This window comes from Hemitrygon akajei, chromosome 20 (assembly GCF_048418815.1).
Source record: "Hemitrygon akajei chromosome 20, sHemAka1.3, whole genome shotgun sequence".
NCBI classification, from domain to species: domain Eukaryota; kingdom Metazoa; phylum Chordata; class Chondrichthyes; order Myliobatiformes; family Dasyatidae; genus Hemitrygon; species Hemitrygon akajei.
Genome location: NC_133143.1, coordinates 51,256,175 through 51,277,874, shown reverse-complemented (window position 1 = coordinate 51,277,874; position 21,700 = coordinate 51,256,175). Strand labels below are relative to the sequence as shown.

The 21,700-nt window shown below is 38.2% G+C and overlaps 1 protein-coding gene across 6 annotated transcripts in view; it reads right to left on the bottom strand.

Moving 5' to 3' along the window:
- Positions 1 to 2,422: 2,422 nt before the first annotated feature.
- The window catches only part of relch (RAB11 binding and LisH domain, coiled-coil and HEAT repeat containing), a 102,160-nt gene continuing 82,882 nt past the window's right edge, over positions 2,423 to 21,700 (bottom strand). For 4 of the 6 annotated variants that reach the window (XM_073024288.1, XM_073024283.1, XM_073024285.1 and 1 more), the window contains 8 exons: positions 19,782 to 19,881; positions 18,647 to 18,729; positions 17,274 to 17,337; positions 16,345 to 16,483; positions 14,944 to 15,060; positions 7,267 to 7,355; positions 6,304 to 6,374; positions 2,423 to 3,620 (listed from right to left, as the gene is read on the bottom strand). In XM_073024288.1, the coding sequence (XP_072880389.1) occupies positions 3,500 to 3,620; positions 6,304 to 6,374; positions 7,267 to 7,355; positions 14,944 to 15,060; positions 16,345 to 16,483; positions 17,274 to 17,337; positions 18,647 to 18,729; positions 19,782 to 19,881 (784 nt within the window). In that variant the 3' untranslated portion in view covers positions 2,423 to 3,499. Of the gene's footprint in view, positions 3,621 to 6,303; positions 6,375 to 7,266; positions 7,356 to 14,943; positions 15,061 to 16,344; positions 16,484 to 17,273; positions 17,338 to 17,754; positions 17,838 to 18,646; positions 18,730 to 19,781; positions 19,882 to 21,700 lie in introns of all 6 variants that reach the window. The other 2 variants (XM_073024284.1, XM_073024286.1) reach the window with 1 other exon arrangement.

Here is a 21,700-nt window from a genome sequence, read left to right as displayed (position 1 = left end):
TACACTTTGTTAAAGAAAATATAAGTAATGGACTATTTTTAAAATAAAAATGATTACTTTGTAGGTATACAGTCCAGTGTATGATTAAGCAAAGATAACAAGCAGATGCTAATGATCAATGACATTACGCATTGAATGAGCTAAACTGATTAACTGAATCAGAAACGGGTGTAGAAGGAATCAAACTGGGCAGAGGACAACCAAACTAAAAGGTGAGCGTGTGGTAAATGTGAGATTAATCTTGAAATCATCAGTTCTTACACCATGACAAGTGTGAGCATAGCAACAAGACACAAGGTGGTCATTTCGCATCAGCAAGGTCTCTCTCAAGCAGAAATTTCATGGCTGACAGGTGTTTCAAGATGTGCTGTCCAAGCACTTCTGAAGAAGCACAAAAAAAACCGGCGAGGTTGAAGATCAGAAACTAAGTGTAGCAGACTAGCGATACATGAAGCTGACATCTCTTCTAAATCAGAAGTTGTCCAGCAAGGCCGTCACCTCTGAACTCAGAAACCACTGGAACCCAAGTGTACACCTCTACTTTCCTGAGAAGTCTTGTCAGAAGTGGTCTTCGTGAAAGAGTTGTTGCTGAAAAGCCATTCCTCTGAAGTGGAAACAAAGCCAAGCGACTCACCTATGCACAAAAACACAAGGACTGGGGTGTTGGACAATCGCAGCAAGTGTCTGAACTGACAAGTCAAAATTTGAAATTTGTGGATCAAACAAGAGGCAGTTTGTCCGTAGAAGAGCTGGAGACTGCTTCATGGATGAGCAGCTGCAGCTAACAGTGAAGCAAGGTAATGTTTTCCCAGGTTTGGGACTGCATTTCTGCAAATAGAGTGGGTGATCTGGTCAGTATTAATAGAATGCTCAATGCAGAGAAGTACAAGCAGATTCTCATCCACCACACAATTCCATCAGGTCCCAACTTCATTCTGCAGCAGGACAATGAACCCTAACACACAACCAAGGTCATAAAGACCTATATTCAATGAAAAAAACAAGGAGTTCTGCCATTGATGGTATGGCTTCCACAGAGGCCTGATCTCAACATCATTGAGGCCGCCTGAGATTATCTGGAGACAGAAACAAATGACAGCCAAAGTCTGCAGAGGAACAGTGGCAAGTTTTTCAAGATGATTGGAACAGCCTGCCAGCTGATTTTCTATTAAAACATGACAGTGTACCCAAGAGATCTAATGCAGTTTTAAAGGCATCACACCAGTGATGCAGTGATCATTTGCAGTGATCACACCAAAAGGTGACGATTTAATTTTTTTAATTATATACTGTTCTTTATAGTATTTTTTGATATTTAGAAACTTTTCATATTATTTTTGAATTCATCTTCACGTTACAGAATGTGTTTTTTTTTTACATTTGCCTAAAACTTTTGCAGAGTATGGTATATACATGGACACCTTTCCGTCATTCGATCGGCATCATTCAACTTTGCTACAATGCCTTTTCAGGTTATTAGAGAAAGTTTGACTTTAGTTCATAGGTCTTTTACAAGACAAAATGTTACAATTAAAAGTAGATGACGTAAAGAGCTTCCTAAAAGAAATGAACACGTACGTGGTTGAAAACATGGAAAAATATCAGAAAAATTAGGTATCCAATTCAGTGTACAAATTAGAAAAGAACGATGAAATTTTGAAAAAGCAATGATTAAGAAATGCTACTGTTCAAATGTCTTAAAACATGCCACAAAGCTAATGATCAAGTGCAGCTAACAGGTATGAATTGACAAACTATATAGTAGCCTTTACCATGAGATTGAAGAAGTCTTACTGTAATCGTATGAAAATTCAGGATGACCACACCAGAATTTTTAGTCTTTGTCTGTTTTGAAAACAATTAATATACTTAGCACAGGGTGTTCTGAAGAACTACCTGACCAGTTCGTGCAGTGGCTGATCTGCCTTATGGAGGAGAGATTAGATAGTCTCAGCCTGGGTTCTGTAGAGTTTAAATGAGATCTCATTTGAAACTTAAAACAATTTGTATCTGGTGTGTGTTTCCTTGGCTGATGGATTTAGAAACAAGATTCAGTCTCAGAACTGATATACTTTAACTGGAGAAGTTTCTTTCATGCAGATCGTGGCAAGTCTTTAGCATTCTCTACCCCAGAGTACTGTGGGAGCTGTTGTTGAATTTTTCAAAACAAACAACGTTAGATTGCTGGGTGCTGAAGAAATCAAGGTTCACGTGAACAGTGCAGATAAAGGATACAGAGGTTAGTGATTAGCTGTGATCTTGATGAAACCATAGACCAGACTTCTTCATTCTATTGTTCTTAAGACTGCATTAATAAATCCAGCTCAACTGTGACAATAAACTCAAAAACCCAATGTCTTACATTTCATTCAGCTGTGTGTTGATTAGTTTCCCATCCCTCAAAGTAGAACTATTACAAGAGTAAAGTGGCACAGAAATACTTTAATTGTTTCAATCACCATTTACAGAAACTATTTAAAATTACATTATTGAATGTCTAGCCTATGTCTTGCATGAATTTCTTCATAACCAGCGCAAACAAACATTGTAGATTTATATTATTACATAAACCTTCCAGCGAGTGAAATATAATTATCTCCAAACTGTACACAGAAAGAAATGCATTGCACTGTGGGTAAACAGTACACTCATGCAATTTATGTTTGGTACATTTTTTTTCCAGTTAAATGTAACCACCATCTCTTGGTCACAGTTAAAACCAAGCTGAATTAAAAGCAATGCAGCAATTTAATATACACAGCCTTTCTGTAATGTCTTTTTACATGAACATCACAAACAGATACTCTAATTCACATTCTTGATTTTACAAACTTAAGGTTCAAACAGAAATAATGTGGCTTCTTTATTAACACAAATTACTTAACTGCTTATTGCAAAGTAAAAGTCATTTTTACTGCAACACAACAGAAAATATCTCCAATTTAAAAGAAATATCAAGTGATATAATAGCATCCTACGGCAATTTCAAAAGTCATGTATTATGCTGTAGTCTTGCTTTCTTCTGGTCGGAAGGCACAGGAATATGCTGGTGACTTTTTAAAATCAGTCAAGAATCCAGGCGATAAAAGTAGTCTGAATGGATCCCGCATAATTAAATACATAAATGGTTCACTTCATTATTTTGACACCAATGTGAAATTTACATTATATCTAAATTAAAGATAGTGCTTCAGTGTATAATACAAGATTTTACTATTCAAAGTCTAATTACAGAATAAAGAGAATAAACTGCCCATACAGAAGAAAATACTGAATACAGCAAAGGACAAATACATTGACGCCAACACAGTTATCTTTGCACCCTGCATACAAGAAATAGCAACATACACACAAAAATATTAAGTGCAAATATCTTTGGAAGTTAGAATAAAATAATTACTAAAACAAACATGTTTTTAAAAAAGGCAGATAATTTACTTCAAGTACAAGATATGTGACCCATAAGAAGTCAGTGTAGTGTTTATGAACTTTCATCAATTCATTTCTTCCGTTGGAATACATTCGCCAACATTGCACCTGAAGTGGAGAGCTGACCCATTTTGTTCAAGAATCTTGTCTTCGTATCTTCACTTACAAGACTTGCAGCAATAGACATAGAACTTAAAACAATAAAAACAATTTGTGACTGAGATGAAGTGTCATGCTTAATTTAGCTGTCCGATATGCAAGGATGTCAGTAATCATTTAAAGGCAAAGAAATAAATTTTCAATCAATTATTTTTAAAATGCAGAAAAACATGAGGTTTAAAGACCTTAAGACATAGGAGCAGAATTAGGCTATTTGGCCCATTGAATCTGCTCCATTTCATCATAGCTATCTAATTTTCCTCTCAGCCCCAATCTCCTGCCTTCTCCCTGTATCCATTCATGCCCTAACCAATTAAGAATCTATCAACCTCTGCCTTAACTATACATAAAGACTTGGCCTCTGCAGCTGCCTGTAGCAAAGAATGCCACAGATGGCACCCTCTACTCATGCCCCCCCCGCCCCCACAATCCAAGATAGGTTGCTCAGATTTTCATTGCTGTAAAATAATGTTGTACATTTACAGATAAATTGTAAACTTATATTATGATACATCTTTAGATATGCAATATTAGAGTGAGGAGAAGGGTAGATGAGTTTATGCTTTGGGTGCAATTCAGGAAATCAAACACAAATTGCCCTGGCTCGACGATAGCCCAAAGTTCCAACAAAATAGCAAAACCTTCCATCGTGTCCAGCAGTCAACAAATGTGTCTTAATCTTTATTTCAAAGTGGATTTTAGATTAATTAATCCTGGTGAAAATGAGAATCACCAAAAATAGTTATTCAAAGGCAACACGAGTGAATCTGTAGATGCTGGAAATAAATAAAAACACAAAATGCTGGCAGAACTCAGCAGGCCAGACAGCATCTATGGGAGGAGGTAGTGACGACGTTTCGGGCCGAAACCCTTCATCAGGAGCGGTGAAGGGTTTCGGCCCGAAACGTCGTCGCTACCTCCTCCCATAGATGCTGTCTGGCCTGCTGAGTTCTGCCAGCATTTTGTGTTTTTATTTTAAAAAAAATAGTTATTCTTGTGTTTGCGAGCAACCTGGCTTTAAATCACTGAAAATGACAGAAAGGTTTACTTTTCTACCAGCTTCATTGATGTTCGCTAGTAGGCTTATTCACAGGTTAGTGTTTCCAAAGAATACAAATGTGAAAGGAGTACATATTTGTACAAGAGAATCAACAACTGGGCAAACTCCTCCTAAGGCTGGAGGTAGGAATCAACAGAAACAGGCCATTTGTAAATATTGGCAGATTTATGAGCAGAGATGCTTCAGGCAAAATGATTTTTAGAGCACTCAAGAGGCAGAAGAAATTAGACACAATTATAACAAGAGCTCAGAAATCCCTGATCTTCTGCAGAGGTATGGCTGTTTTTAACTGGATTGTAATGCAGGCAAAAGAAAATCATTATAGCCTTAATCTGCTTTTTTTTTTTAACTTGCTAGTCACCCAGGTAAAGATTATTATAAAATAGGCTGTTGATTTTTAGAGTGAAATTTTTGTCTCTAAACTTTGTCCCCTAATCAAACATTCAAACTGACTTTTTCAGTTTACAGTAGGAATATTCCAAGTAAAGCACTTTTGATTTAACATACTGAAAATCAAAAGACAAGCACATGAACATTGAAATACTATAGATTGTGCTGGAACAACACACAAGTTGCAGCATCACTCATGTAGAGAGAGAAAAGAATGGAGGCTTTAGATTGATGACCTTATGGCTGATGAAGTGTTTTTGATCAGAAACATTAACTTTCTCCATAATTTGTCTAACCTGGGTCTTCCCTGAATTGCTTTATTTCAGATTTTCAAGATCTGCTGTTTTTCTATATAAAGATGTTGATCTTTCTTTGTTTAATATTTCTCTGCTGATATTAATATAAAGAGAGAGCAAAAACACCTTTTGAGGTGAGCAAGCTCGACCATTTAGTGAGATCATGACTCAACTGGTACCTCAAGTCCATATTTCCACAAAATCTCTCGCCCTTGGATTAATGTTGTGCCCAGTAGTGCCAGCTTAAAATATAGTCAATGACTGACCAGAGTCCTCAGAATGTTTCGAAGATTTACGACCTTCTACACAAAGGAATTTCTCAATTGCCCTAAGTGACTAGCTCTATAACCTGGCAAGTATGTACCCTAGTTTTAGGCTCACAGGGAAAATAAAACAGTCTCTTAGTATTCATTAACCTTTCTCAGAACATAAATGAATGAGATTGTTTCCTCCTGAACTCCAATGGCTCATTCTCTCTATATAGGCCCATAAAAAGGAATCAAGTTTATTTATTTAGAGAAACAGCACAGTAAGAAGCCCATCTGGCCCAGCGAACCCATGCCACACAATAACACCCAATTGACTTACTAACCCATACATCTTCTGGAATGTGGGAGGGGACCAGAGAGAATCCATGCAGTCACGAGGAGAACATACAAACTCCTTTAGACAGCTGAGGAACTGAACCCAGGTCACTGGCGCTGTAATAGCATTACGCTAACTGCTCTGCCCCCTACTGACGTTATTGAACATAATAAACCCTAGCCTAAACGATAAGTCTGAATACAGCTATAATATGAATTGCGAATGTGCCCAGTTAAAAGACAAGCTTTTAAACTGAGAGACTTAAGAAGATCTCTCATTTTTCTTTTTCCATCCAGTTCTTGTTTAGAGGTTGAAATGTGTCAAAATGCAAGTTGTTTGCCTCACAATCACAACATAATCAATGCACGTAATTTAAAAAGTTACCTCTGAGGTTCCTGGACGGTCCTGTTCTCTACCTTCAATTCACATTCCTTAATCATAGAGTTCAGAATAACCTGAAATGATATACAATGAATGGATATCTGTTATATCCTTGCAAGTGGTACATAATTGCAATGAAATACTTAATTTCAGCTGAAATAATTTTTTATTCTCCAGAACACTAATAATTTTAATCTGTGGCAGTATTAACTCAGTGATGGGAATTAACTGCATACCCCTGTGTAAGTCAATTTCTTTCATTCCAGTGAGACTTGGAAATTGGACTAATCCATGACAGTATATTCCACTTACCACCCCCCCCCCCCCCCACAAGCTCTATCTCACCTAGCCCATCAAGATTTTCCACTTGCTGAGCACAATCTGGGTTAAGTCTGGCATAACCACAGTAGCTCCCTTTCAAATGAATGGGATTTACCAGTTCCTGGGAGAAAGTTTAAATAGTTATGTTAGATTTAAGCATTAAGCAGCAGAATAGCAAGGATGTTCACTGGTGAAAGTTCTGAATGAAAATATTAGTGGAAGAAACTACTTCACAATTGATGTGTAACAATGGCAGCATCTATATATGGAAAATTACACAGGTATACCCTGCCCACAGGAGGTAGTCAAAATCCAATTCATCCAATTATTGCCCCACCTGTATCTTTATATTCACTCACTTCTTGAAAAGTTTGGATAAAATCTGTATTAGACAGTTTGAGATGGTGTGAGCATCAGCAAAGGGGTCAAGCTTATTTATGGACTAAAAGGAAATTCACTCTTCCTTTTGCTCAGTTTGTACTTTAAGAGAAAAGACACAGAGACTAGATGCAGGAGGAAGAAAATTCACTGGTAACATCCCTCCGGTACTAAACATTCCACCAAAACTGAAATGTTACAGAAGTTAGCACCCCTCAAGCTCTATTCAAAGAAAACTGGAAATCTCAAAGTTTCACAGTTACAAACCTCATGCTCTGGTGAAAGGTGTTCCATATCTATTCGCAAACACTTTAAGCCAGGTAGGAAATGATTCACCATTAGTTCCTCTGAAATAACTGGAGATAAAACTATTAAGGAATATTCACCATCAATTTCAAAACATTTTAACCAAATGCTGATCATTTTATAATTAAGATAGCAACCTGGACCAGTAACTTGGGGAGTTCAGCACTATGACAGCAGTTTAGCTAAGCACCAGTTGTGATAAGAATGTATTAAAAGTACATCAGTACATTATTGAAAAAAAATCCATGAAAAAGTAGCCATGAGATACATTGTATTGGTAGCTGTATATATCCCCTCCCCACCACTAATGCTGATGAGGCACTGCTTGAACTCTACAGTGCCGGTGACTTTCAAACCAAACACCCCAATGGTATCTTCATTATCACAGGTGATTTTAACCATGTGAACCTAAAGACAGTCCTGTCTAAATTCCACCAGCTTACTACCAGAGGTGAAAATACACTAGACCTGGTTTACACCAACATACCAGGTGCTTATAAACTAGTCCCTCAAACTCACATTGGACTCTCAGATCACTTATCTGTAATGTTAATTCCAGCACACACACCAGTGACCAGTTTCGACACGTGGTGAAAACCTGGCCTGAGGGTGCAATCTCTGCACTGCAGCATTCCTTCGATAATACGAACTGGAGAATGTTCAGGGAGGCTGCTACCTATGGCAACCACGCCAACATCGAGGAACATATGGATTCTGTGACCAGCTACACAAAGAAGTGTACTGAGGATGTTACCATCACAAAGCACATCTGGGTGAGGGCAAATCAGAAGCCATGGCTTACTGCAGAGGTCTGTGCCAAGCTGAGGGATCGTGATGCTCCTTTTAGATCGGGAGATGCGACAGCTCTTAGGGAAGCAAGAACTGTGCTTTCCTGCTCCATCAGGAAGGTGAAATGGGAACATTCTCAGGGAATTTCCATTCACTTCTGTGATACTGGAGACAAGAGGCGCATGTGGCAGGGAATTCAGAGGATTACAGACTACAAGTTTACCCTGTGCATCAGTGACCAGGATGTTTCACTCCGAGAGGCTGAATGTCTTCTACTCCCAGTTTGATGTGCAGGATAAAGTGCTGGCGAGGAGGGCATCCCTTCCCCAGGGGAGCAGACACTCCATCAGGCCGAAGCCGAGGTGTGGAAGACCCTGGCCAGAGTCCGATAATATATCAGGTCAGGTTCTGAAAGACTGCACAGCCCAGCTGACAGAGGTCCTGATGGATACATTTAACATCTCTCAGGAACGATCCATTGTCCCCTCGGTTTTCAAGGTGGCAACCATCATTCAGGTGCCAAAGAAGGCAACAGTAACCTGCCTAAATGACTATCATCCAGTGGCATTAACATCAACCATTATGAAATGCTTTGATTGGCTGGTTATGGAGCACATTAAAGCCTTTGTCTTGGTTATGCTGGACCCTTTCCAGTTCGCATATCATTCAAATCAATTCACTGAAGATGCAATAGCCTCTCCCCTCCACACTGTCCTGTCCCACCTGGAAAATTGGTTCTCATATGCCAGACTGCTTATAGATTTCAGTTCAACATTCAACACCATCGTACCCCAGAAAATGGCGGGGTAACTGTCCTCACAGGGTCTCAACACCTCCTTCTGCAATTGGACACTGGATTTATTAACAGTAAGGCCACAGTCAGTCCTTGTGGGCAGCAACATCTCTAGTCCCATCACACTGAGCACTGGGGCTCCCTGAGGCTGTGTGCTCAACCTGCCACTGTTCACACTGCTGATGCATGACTGTGTCGCAGGATCCAACTCAAGCCCTGTCATCAAGTTTGCGGATGACAAAACAGTGGTTGGTCTCATCAAGAACTGTGAAGAGGTGGAGTATAGAGAGGAAGTGGAGAGGCTGGTGGATTGGTGTGAGAACAACCTATGCTTGAATGTGGAAAAGACAAAGAAAATCATTGTGAACTTGAGGAAGGTGCAGACAAACCATCCCCTCTGCAAATACATGGCTCCTCCATAGAGAGAGTTACGTGCACCAAGTTCCTGGGAGTTCACATCACAGTTGACCTCATCTAGTCCTTTAATATCACAAGAGGGCACAGCAGCACCTCCACTTCCTAAGAAGATTCAGGCAAGCAAGGCTTCCACTACCCATCTTAATTGCCTTTTACAGTAGCACCATTAAAAGTGTCCTAACAAGTTGCATCTCCATCTGGTAGTGGAGCAGTCAAGTACTGGACCAAAAGACCCTATGAAGGACTGTGAGAATAGCTGAGAGGATCATAGGGGGCTCACTACCATCCATCAGGGACATTTATCAGGAGCGCTGAATAAACAGAATAAAGATGGTAAACTTTCTACCATCAGGCAGGAGACTACGATACATAAAATCAACAACGGTCAGGAAGGATGAGAAACAATTTCCTCCCCCAGGCCATTAGGCTTCTGAACTGCCAGCCGGTCGTATTCAAAGTGTCAGTGGTTAATCTGTTCTGTACAGTACAATATTTAATATTAATGCACTTTAGTTTGTTATGTGCGATTCATCTGTAGATTTTATCCTTACCTTCATAAGTTATCGTGTGTCATGAGCTTTACACCCTGGTTTAAAGAAACATTATCTCGTTTCTATATTATATATGCTATATGCATGTACATAATTAAATGACAAAAAAAACTGCAATTGACTTGTGGCTTACAAATAGGCATTAATTGCAATTAATGTTAATTTGGTCTATTGCTAAAGACTTCCTTTGGCAGCACTCGGTACTAAAACAAATTTCTTTGAAGTTAGTAGCTCAGATGAGCATTCTAAATACACAATACACCCAGTAAAGGCTTTGAAGAATTTGAACTATACTACAAAAGCTTAAGCTTCATTATGCATAGAATAAATATTTTTTTAAAATCCTACATTTTGCACCCTCCTACTTTCTAAAATTTATCTACACGATAAAAATATTCAGGTATGTTACATACAAAATCCAGTAGAATTATACAAATCTCAATTTTTATTTATGAGTACTTCCAAAATATAATAAGGTAGGATGTAAGACTCAGTTTAGTTAAGGGTTAAAGAACAATGTAGCTAATATGTAAACCTTACACAAGGTGGGTTCTGTTAACTGCACTAAATCTCTTTAGTTTTTTTTAAATGACTCTGCATAACTAAGATGAAATGTAAATGATGCCCTAAAATAGCTTTTCCATACAGTAACAGTTGGTGAAATCAGTTTGTCAGTTTGTTATTTAGATAGACTGGAAAAGCAGAACAAACCTGTGGAGTCACCAAGTTGAAAAAAAAATGATGAGACTGATGGTCTGTATGAAGAATAGAGGAGCAATGGCAGGAGATACTGGCATGAGGGTAAACAACGGCTAGACTTGCGTGAGGTGCTGATTGGGGTGAAGCTTAAATGCCGCATGGGTCATCAGTGGCTGAATTCAGTATCATTTTTGATACTAACGCTGATTACCTACTGCATCATGAAATTCCGCATCCAACACACCATTCTCTGAAACTTTTCGCCATTTTCAATGGGATCCTACCACCCACCTTCTGCTTTGCGCCAGGATTGCTTTCTCCGCGATTCCTTTGTCCATTCATTCCTCCCCACTGATCTCCTTTCTGACACTTATTCCTGCAAACAGAAGAAATGACACACCTGCCTGTTCACCTCCTCCCTCAAGCTTCATTGAGGGTTCCAAACAGTCTTTCCAGGTGAGCTAATACTTCACCTGTGATTCTTTCATTCTCACTACTGTATATCTGGTGTGGCCTCCTCTACGTCAGTGAGTTTCTGGTAGCCAACCCCATTCTGATGTGTTGGTCCATGGTGTCCTCTACTGCCATGAAGAGGCCACTTTTGGGTTGAGGGAACAGCTCATATTCTCTCTGGGTAGCCTGGAACCTGAAGGCATGAACACCAATTTCTGTCCCACTTCTCCTTTCCTTCTTCTATTTCCCATTCTGGGTCCCCTCTTACCTCTTCTCTTTTCTTCACCTGCCTATCACTTCCCCCTGGTGCCCCTCCTCCTTGCCTTTCTCCCACGGTCCACTCTCCTCTCCTGTCAGAATCCTCCTTCAGCTATTTACTTTTTCCACCCATCACTTCCCAGACTAACTTCCCCCCTCCACCTCCTCAATCCACCCACTTTCCCCCTCAACTAGATCACCCATCATCTTCTAGCTTGTACTCCATCCCCTCATCCCCCCACCTTTTTATTCTATCTTCTTCTCCCTTCTTTTCCAGTCCTGATGAAGGGTCTCAGCCCAAAAGTCCACTTTTTATTCCTTTCCTTAAATGCTGATGACCTGCAGAGTTCCTTCAGCATTTTATGTAGCACTAATGAAGTCAGGTTGAATAGATAAATGGATTGATACTCTATTGACCCCAAAGGAAATTATAGCGTCAAAGTAGCATTACGAGCAGACAGATGTATAAATATTAGAAGAGAAGTAGAAGCAATAAAATAAGTTTTCTCAGACAGGTTATAACAGGAAGGGGTCATCACTTCCCCAGCTATAGATTGATTCATGATAGAACCTAATGGCTGAAGGTAAAAATGACTCCCTGAAGCATCTTTGGAGTAGCGTGGTTGTCTTAGTCTATTACTAAAAGTGTCTCCCTGTTCAGCCAAGGTGGCACGCAGAGGGTGAGAAACATTGTCTGAATTGCCAGATTTTCCATAAGGTCCTTCCGTCTACCACAGCCTCCAGTGTGTCCAGTCTGACTCCTATGACAGAGCCAGTCTTTCTAATCAGTTTAATGAGCCTGTTGGCATCACCCATGTTGATGCCATTGCCCCAGCACACTACTGCATAGAAGATTGCATGGGCGACAACAATCTTGTCGAACATGGTCGAACATGCATACTCCAAAGGACCTCAGTCGCCTCAGGAAGTAGAGGAGACTCTGGCCCTTCTTGTAGACATCCTTTGTGTTGGTGCTCCATTCAAATCTGTCATCCAGGTGCACCCCCAAGCACTTGTAGGTGCTCACCATATTCATATCCTCACCATCAAAAGTATCGGGGAGCAGTGTAGGCTTAGTCTTCCTAAAGTCGATCACCATCTCCTTTGTGTTACTGATGTTGTGCTGCAGATGATTCAGCTTTCACCATTTGACAAAGTCCTCCACCAGGGCCCTGTATTCATCCTCCCATCTCCCTTTAAACATCCGACTATTGCTGAATCAGCAGTGAATTTCTGCAGATGACATTACTCAGTGTTGTATCTGAAGTTCAAGGTATACCGGGTAAACAGGGAGGGAGCCAATATAGTCCCCTGTAGGGCTCCTTTACTACTTATAGCTATGTCTGACACACAGCTCTGAAGCCACACAAACTGTGATCTGCCAGTCAGGTATTCCATTATCCAGGATACAATGGAAGTGCCATTGTATGGAGCTTTCCCCCCAGCAATGAGGGCTGTATGGTATTGAAGGCACTTGAGAAATCTAAAAACATGATCCTGACTGTGCTGACCTGCTTATCCAAATGGGTGTAAAGGAAAAATAGCATCAAGGGCAAGGACCACTGAATACAAGTATTTGAATGTCAGAGGAGGAAGGATAATAAGAATAAGGAGAATGTTCACAGTTTGGTTTGGGACCAACAAAAGGCAGATGATACAGACTCGTAGAAATGAGAGGATGTTGAAGGCTTACTAATCAAAGCAAAATTGGGAGAAGGAGGAAGTGACTAATGTCACCTTTGCTTTCGAATTACATTAGAACTGGCCTGGGATTGAAAAGCAGCTGGAAGTGTGAAAATACAGAGATATTGGAAGTACTCACTAGCTGCAGAATTAACTCACTAGTCCAACATCTTCCTTCTAATCACAGATCATCAACTGTAAATGCCAACTCTGCTCCCTTTTACTTACCTTGTCCAATTGCTGAATACTTCCAGTTTTCCCTGTTCTTACACCAAAAATGACCAGTTCTGACAGACACAGGTAGAGCTGGTAATGTGACAATACTCACTGCAACTGACACCCCCCCCCCCCCCCCCCCCCAAGGTCAGACTCATACAAGATGTTGCTTACTGAGCTATCCAGCATCAGCAGTTTTATTTTCTTTTTGAAATCAGGTGAAACCAATGGGCAGTGGTTGAATGATCCTTAACAAACATGAGATTGAAAACTGTTTCACATAGGCTCAAAAATTATTTGGGAGGACAGGACAAGAGAATGAGTAAAGGCAATATGATCTTAGCTGTTCTACTTGCAAAGCATCACCCGTTGAAAAGTATAAAATGTGGTACTCAATAAACTCTTGGTCTTTCACACAAATTACTGGGTACTGCTCATTTTACCTTGCTCAACAACTGCTCCAGTCTCATATACTGAATGTTAAGAAAACTAACCGTTTGTGTTATTGTCAAATATAATTCATTGCCAACTTGTAGGACAAGTACTACAAAGAGTGCAGAAAGTACACTTTCAAACTGGTTAATCAAAACACAATCCAAAGCTGCAGAAAAGCCCCTTCTGCAGGATAAATTGTCCCATGAACTACGATTTTATTAATTCACAACTAAGGAAGTTTATCAGAACATTGCTAAAATCACAGACACTGAAGCATGTTTGTACAAATGACCAAGAAGCATCTTGACAAAAGACCTAGAAAGACAGTGCTGAAGAGGCCAACGCTTTGGGTGGCTACAATGTTTATCACCAAATTATTCCTAATTCATTCATTGATTTTGTTTCCACACACTTAAAGGTATTTCCTAAATACATGCATGGGATTTAGGAGGATTATTACTGCAAGAAAAAGTGTAAGCAATTGTAAGAGAAGGCACAGCAATAACAGTTTATAAACAGGATAAAGCCATTTGTATAAAAGGGAAGAATTTGTAGGTGAAAGGGGGAAGATAATCTTTTAATAACTTGTAGCAATTTGGAGAAGTCACAGAAAATTAAGTTCCTGCTGCTTACTCCCACCCCCACCATATATTTTTCCTCCACTGTGAGAATAAAGATAAAGCTTTTAAGCTAACTTATATAACTAAGATATTTTAAGCCAAAGTAAACTTTAGATTTAGATTTCTCCAAATCACAGGCAATGCTTTAATGTCACCCTTTAGGAGACAAAAGCAGGCTGATAAACAACCATTAGGGTTACCAAGGTGATCCAGTCCATTTGTATTCAAAGAATGCTAAAATACAAGCAAAGGGAAGTTTTAAAAAGAGGAACATAAATATTTTCTGGCAAAAAGTAGGTGTGCTAATGGACTATAATATGGCACTTAAAAATAATTGAGAAGTTCTAAAAAGTGGTGGCTTGGACCCAAGAAACTTGGGATGTTAGATTACACATGCTTTAATCAAACACAGCCATAATGATTACTACTTAAAATTTGAAGCAGAAATATCCCCTATTTGGGAATAATGGAATTGTTGTTTGCATTATTCTTCAGCCGCTAAACTGTCAAGATAATGTTAAAGTAATGCATTTTCCTTCTCAAAGTTCAAAGTATATTTTATTATCAAAGTACATAAATGTCACCATATTCAACCCTGAGATTCATTTTTCTTGCAGGCATACTCAACAAATCTATAGAATAGTAGTTATCCCCTTTTGTTCAAGAGCCTGATGGCTGAGGGGTAATAACTGTTATGTGGTGCACTGAATGCAGTAAAGGATACAGCAGCAGGACAGAGCACTGTAGGCCTCAAAGAGCTGAACGGCAATATCCAATCTTTTCGTGTCTATTGCCTGTTGGTTGTTTGAGATAGCCAATTTATGTAGATTTGGAAGAACAACTGCACAGAAAAAAAATTAACATATGGTTGAGAATAATGTTCTTTTTATACTCAACTTATATTCCTTTAACTTCTTCAAAATCTATGTCAAGAAACTCCCTCAACCAATCTGCATCTATAAAAACATCCATTTTTATATATCAATTCATTTGTTCTAAGCATAGAGAAATATAAGGGCTTCGCAGGACAAGTATGAACAAAGAAAATGGGAGGAAATGGGGCAGCAGATTGCTATCAAAAATGCCACAATACAGGTAGTGAAAATTTCAGTACCAAGAGTGGAGAGGGGAGATGATCGGTACAAATATGCAAGTGTGACGGGTGAGTCAAGGGTCAGGTAGGTGTCAGGCGGGTGATGTGGAGATGAGCCAGGTGAGGGGAAAGTGAAGATGATTAAGTTAGGGACAAACTGAGAATCCTGGTATACAAGATAATTGGTAAACCAGATTAATTTATTAGTACCATAAAAAGAAGCATCAGGCATGTAGAATGTGAACACTCAAGATCACTCAGAACTTCAAAGATCCCACTGATCAAAGTAACACTTACATAAATATATTCATTTATCTGAACGAAACTGGAAATTCCCAAGTAACAAGTGATTCAGTTAGATGTACAGAGAGCGATGTATCCTATTACTGAACCACCATGAACACTGAGACAGGGACAGATATCAAATTTCAGGGAAGGTATAATTATATTGTAATTGATACAATTTATTCATATTCCATAAATTAAAGACATGAAGGGTTCCCCATTTGTTAATACTAGGTGAAAATATCGAGTTCTCTTTAAACGTTTCTCCTCAAATATTTCCCTTTAAAATGTTTGCTTTTAAGTCATTCTGAAAAAGATCCCATTTATTAAATTAACAAAAATAGCTTTCTTCAATGTCAGTAATCCAAATTCCAACAAAATAAATGAACACCAGACTTGGAAATAGGAAATAACTTCTTTGTTAGGGAGATGATAATAATCATTCTGAGATGGGCAGCATTCAATCTTTGAAATGTTTGATTTCAGACATTAACAAAATAACAGACAGATGTGTGTCACACATGGATAGGAAAAAAAGAGTTCATCTTAAATAACTTTGCAAACAATTTCCATAGGGAACACATAACTAATAAGGCAGATTATCCTACACATGCTTAAAGGGGAATTAAATGAAGGAATCAAGATGAAATACAGAAAGGCACTGTTGACAATAGCATAACTGTTTGAATTACAGTGGATTTGGGGGGAAAAAAGCTTAAATTTATGGAAATAAACAAATATACATACATTCATCCCTGAATCTTGGTTCTGCATTGGGACCAACTCTTCCAAAAGTTTTTATAATCTCCATGTGCAAAGAATGCTGATCATGGTACTGCGGATCTTCAAGAAAGGAAGCCAACTGCATCTTGACTCTTTCCAACAGCTGTTGAGTACAAGTAATGGTGCATTAACATTATGAAGCATAGGCACCCACTCTAATCGCTTCTCAATCAGCAAGAGGAAAAGACTTCCAAAAAGGTGACAGCAAAATATTGCATTTACATTCATTCTGAATGATCTTCAGTTTGCTGTGAACAGGCCAGTCAGCACTGAAAATCATATAGAGGTTCACAAAATCAGAACCTGGAAAGTAACCATAAGCTAAACAAACTACTGTATACTTCCCCTTTATCTTACTTGAGACCGAAGCAACTCACTTTCATCCCAATTATAAAAATATCTCTTCCCAAAATAGCACCCCGTATTTTAGTTTTTGATTACCTTTCAGCAAATTTGTTTGCATTTAAATTTATATCCTTTAATTTCTAAATTAAGACTTGAGCAATACTCCCTGGTCGGTCAGCCAGGACTGCTAGCATGTTATGCAGCAATGCAATAGATACATTCACCATAAAAATTAGGAACAGGAGGGTTCCTTTCTGTCCCTCAACTATGCTCTACCATTTAATAACATCATGGTTGATCTGTCTGTAATCACAGCTCCATAATACCACGAACGTCTCATCCCCTTGCTTGTCAAGAATCCATCCATGCCCTAAAAATATCCAAGAACTTTGCCTCCACTACCCTTTAATACCTCAATCAGGGTTTTTTTTTGTTTCATTCTTTTATTACGACCTTTTGATCAGGTAACACAAACAACTCCATTTTGTTGTTATAGCCTCAAATTTAAACAACCAGAACAGATGAAATCAGTTTGCCCACCACTGTACCTCTCTTTGAGTTACTGTTTCCATAATGGTGCCAAAGGCAGGGATTGTAGCTATTCGGACAGAGCTGGAAAATGAAAAACCCATTTGGTATTACAGTTCATCAAACTACTTCGGACATAATATACATATTTTACTGCACAAGTTAGTAGGTAAGTTTTGTTAGACTGTTAGTAAAACAATGGACATAAACCAGTGTCTTCACCAGTGCTCTCTAGGTGACTAAACTGGCAATAGCAGAGTATGTCATAGTTTTACAGTTCAAGAGATATTGCAAAATGTGCTGCAAGAACTAAATTTGAAATAAACCTATTTTGATAGTGTAACATCTTTGTTCATTAAAAATATTGTTAGTCAGCCACTGAGCCTGGAGAAAAGACTGTAATGCTATCGAACAGAGATCAGTGCAAATGTTACACCAGACAGTTATTTTTTTTTATGTTGTGTTTTTTTTTAGTCTATGGACTCAGTCTGAACAACTCACAATTCTGGGTCACTGGATAAGGTAACAAGGGCCGGAGCAACCCGCTTGTCAATTAAGGCTTCATTCATGCCTCGCACGATGAGCTGTAACCAGTCAAAGAAAAACAAGTGCCAACAAAAACAAAAAAAAAAATTAATGAAAAACAAAAATGATTAGTTCACAGGGGAGCACTCGGACACGTTCCATTCAAGGAAGCATCCAACTACTCAACACAAGGTTCACAAAAATGAGGTACTTGCACATGCTTAAAAGCTAGTCATCAACCTGTGGAACTTAGTAGGTTAAACAAAGCCATGCGTCCCTTTCACTCTGAAAAATCACCCATTTAATTTGATCTGACAGGATGGTCGTTGATAAGTCAGACCTGAAGTGTAGAGTTTTAGTTAATATTTTCCAAATGTGAGGTTTAAAAGATGTTTGGGTAGGATATAACACCAAATTTTAGGTCTAACTGTACAAACAAGCAGGGAAAACAAAACCTCTCTGGAGGAGGTAACTACAACAAATTTTATTTTGCATCAAAACATCTTTATTAACATGTAAAATAATGGAAAACAGGAATATAAATATGTTGAAAATATAGATTTATAAAACATTTGAGGCCTGGAAATGAATAATGTCCAAGCTCGTTTCCATTTCTCAATATACTATTTAGTTTCAACTTCAAAATAGTGCACTTCTAAGTCCAGGAACCAACCAACCCCTTTCAACTAAGCACAAAATTATAGCTTTTAAGTTGTGAATTCCAATATGGAGTGTATATTTCATTCCTGCATAACCTGACAGAGAATCAGCCAAGTTATTTGCAAGTGTAAAGGAACAAATCAAAGGGTGATTTCTCAGCAAGTTAATAAAACAGTGAAGTGCTTCATCTGGCAAGGAAGAAACTTACATTTCAGGGTCACTGGAGAGAGTGATAAGAGCAGGGACAACTCTCTGAGCTACTAGAGTTTCATTCACCCCCTTCACCAACAGCTGATTGGGCAGAACAAGGGTGTCACATGTGATAACGTGGAAAGAGTGAGCAGAGTATCATGGAAGCAGCACGGTACATTGAAGAGAGAAGGGACAAAAGAGCAAACAAAATTAGATGCCAAGCCACAACTTCTACAAACAGCTCAACATTTACAGAACTTGAAACACTAGTAACAGCTCTAAAATAATGCCACATACCAAAGCTGGTCAGATCTTAAAATGTTGATAGAACACAATACAACAATTTCAACTGACATGTCCATCATTAGTGGAATTACTTTTAATTTTCTTATAAATGTGACAGCTGAAGTTATCCAATTTCCACTTTAATTTCCAATTTAAATTACAAGCAGAGGTAATTCAGAGTTAATATTTAATTCCTTTTGTGTACACCAAATGGGGAATTTATATTTCTGAAAGCAGATACCAATTTAAATCTCCTCCATGCTTGTGTTTATAAGCATCTCTTTAGAACTTTAACTGCAGGAAACAAGTATCTGCATTAAACAAACTATTTTAAGTCTGGCAGGGTCAAAAATGAATGATTCCAAGCATGCTAGGAATCCTGTAGTTCTGAAACTCATCAAAATGAAGATGACTTTGCAAATCACAGAATATTCTATTCCATCAAATATTCATTAGCTCATAATTAATAGCACCATCAGCACATAATGCATTTCAACATTTGCCCAATATTCATCTCCTAGAGGAAAAAAAACGGAGCAGTTTTCCTTCCCTTGACTAATCAGGTCTGGCAGCTTTGGGTGGGCACAGAGGCAACAAAATATCTCACCCTAGATAAGAAGCTTACATTTTGAAGCATGCAAGAATCTAATTACGTTGCTTTAATGGCTAAAGCATAACTGACCTCAAATGGGATAACTACATACCTCACAACTCTGTATTGATATACATTGTGCTTCAGTAATTTACTTAGTCATAAGGGTAAAAGCTGTTCCAGTAATATTTATTACACAGAATTTGAACAATGCTTTAAAGGTGGCTAGGTTCCAAAAACATGAATACCAGCAAAATATAACCAAAAATCTTACCTCAAACATTCTAGCAGCAGTGCACCTTACAAGTGCTGAAGTATGTACAACTCCATACCATAGCACTGTTAAAAGCAGCTCATGGTATGCTGGGTTTGCACTATTAAAATAGAAAATAGGGACTTAATAAATCAAATTTGGAGCATCAACAAAGCTGCCCTTTTTGAAAATGGTTAACCCTTTTATGCCAAAGCCTTTCAAATTCTTTAAGGTCTCTCCTTCAACATGCAATGATGCACATATTGATTTCAAAATGGAGAGGCAGCTTAACCAGAAAGAGTTTCGCTTCAGCTGTGTACCAACACTAAACCCCTTGGCATCCATATTACAGTCATCACTGAAATTGATTGATAATATTCGAAGTAGGAAAGTAAATGACAAAAAAATGGCAAAACAAAAATCCTACAATTGAAGGTTTTCTGATGTCATGAATAATTAAGCACTTGAAAGCTTTAACCAACCATAACAGAATAATAACTTTAGCTCTTGACTTTTGCTGACCTGCAGGACAGCATTTCCTCCAACCTCAAATACAAATCCAAAGCACCTAAATGTACTGTACATCGAAAGCAAGAATCAAATAATTAAATGATGCATTCTTCAGAGCTAAACATATTTTACAAAAAGAACTTGTAACATTGAAAGAACTTCTTCGAAGTTGGAAAAAATGGTACAGATGTTTCAACCACATCATAAAGAAAGGAGGAAAAGAAATTGAGAACACACCTAAAGAAATTCAGTATTAAGAGCAGAAAGATGAGAAACTGATTTGGAAGAAAAATATTGAGAATCAAAAGAGGATCACTGGAATGAGTCAAAATCTTTAAAGATGCATCCTGTAATATTTAAAGATTAAAAGACGACTGGAATATGGTGACAAATTTAACAAATTCAGATTCAGAAAACAGATTAAAAGAAACACAGAAAACTGCAGAATAAAATGTTTTGAGGAATTGAACCAAGAGGAAACAAAGATTAAAGATGAAGTGCTCAGTGAACTGAACGAAAGTTGGAAGCCATTAAATGTGCTTGCTTGGGATAGCCATCATTTAAAAAAAAATCAATTAAAAATGGTTCAGTTCAAGGTTTATGTTTATACAGGGAAGGAGCTTATAAGCATGAACAAAAATAAGGGAATAAAAGTAGGTATCACTAAGGATTGAAATGATCACATCAAAATACTTATCACCAGCCTTGAAAAACAAAAGGGATAATGGGACTTCTAAAAACTGCAAGCATTTTCACAAACAGGCTTGAAAAAAACAAGGAAACTGTGGATATTTTCAATGAGTAAAAATTATGGCCTCTTCGGCCTCAAGGGTCAAATGTTTAGAGTGCAAGTTGTCTCTTTGGATGTTGGATCAGTACATATTACAGATGGGAAAAGGATTCTACTATAAGGAATAATAGTGCAGAGCTTGCTGGGAGAAATAATGTGCTATAAAGGCACTCTCATTAATGCATAAATTACCTAGCATAGGAAGATTGAAGGATATGCCATAGCTTGCTTGCCTTAACAGCTGGTTAATCAACTTATTTATTATGATGGTTACAAAACACTCCTAGCCTCCCTTGTATCCTTGGGTATGGCCACATTTGCACAGTAACAACTGTTCATTACACTTGCCACAGATGCTTAATTTTGGCAATTACAATGTAGATACCTCACAGCAACTTGTCAATTGTTATTGCATTTCCAATTACCTCCAATAACACAGAATCACAGAATAAGGATAATTTCAAGTGTTCAAACTCATTCACATTACCCAGTCGTCGTTGGGAGATTTTATAAATGATCTTCCTTTCTCTGTGCAAAAATTTTTTGTCCATTTTTACTTCTTTTAAGTCTCAGTAGAAATCACAAAAATCATTAAGGAAACAACTGTTCCTCTTGCCATTTTTACGTCTTGCACGGTACC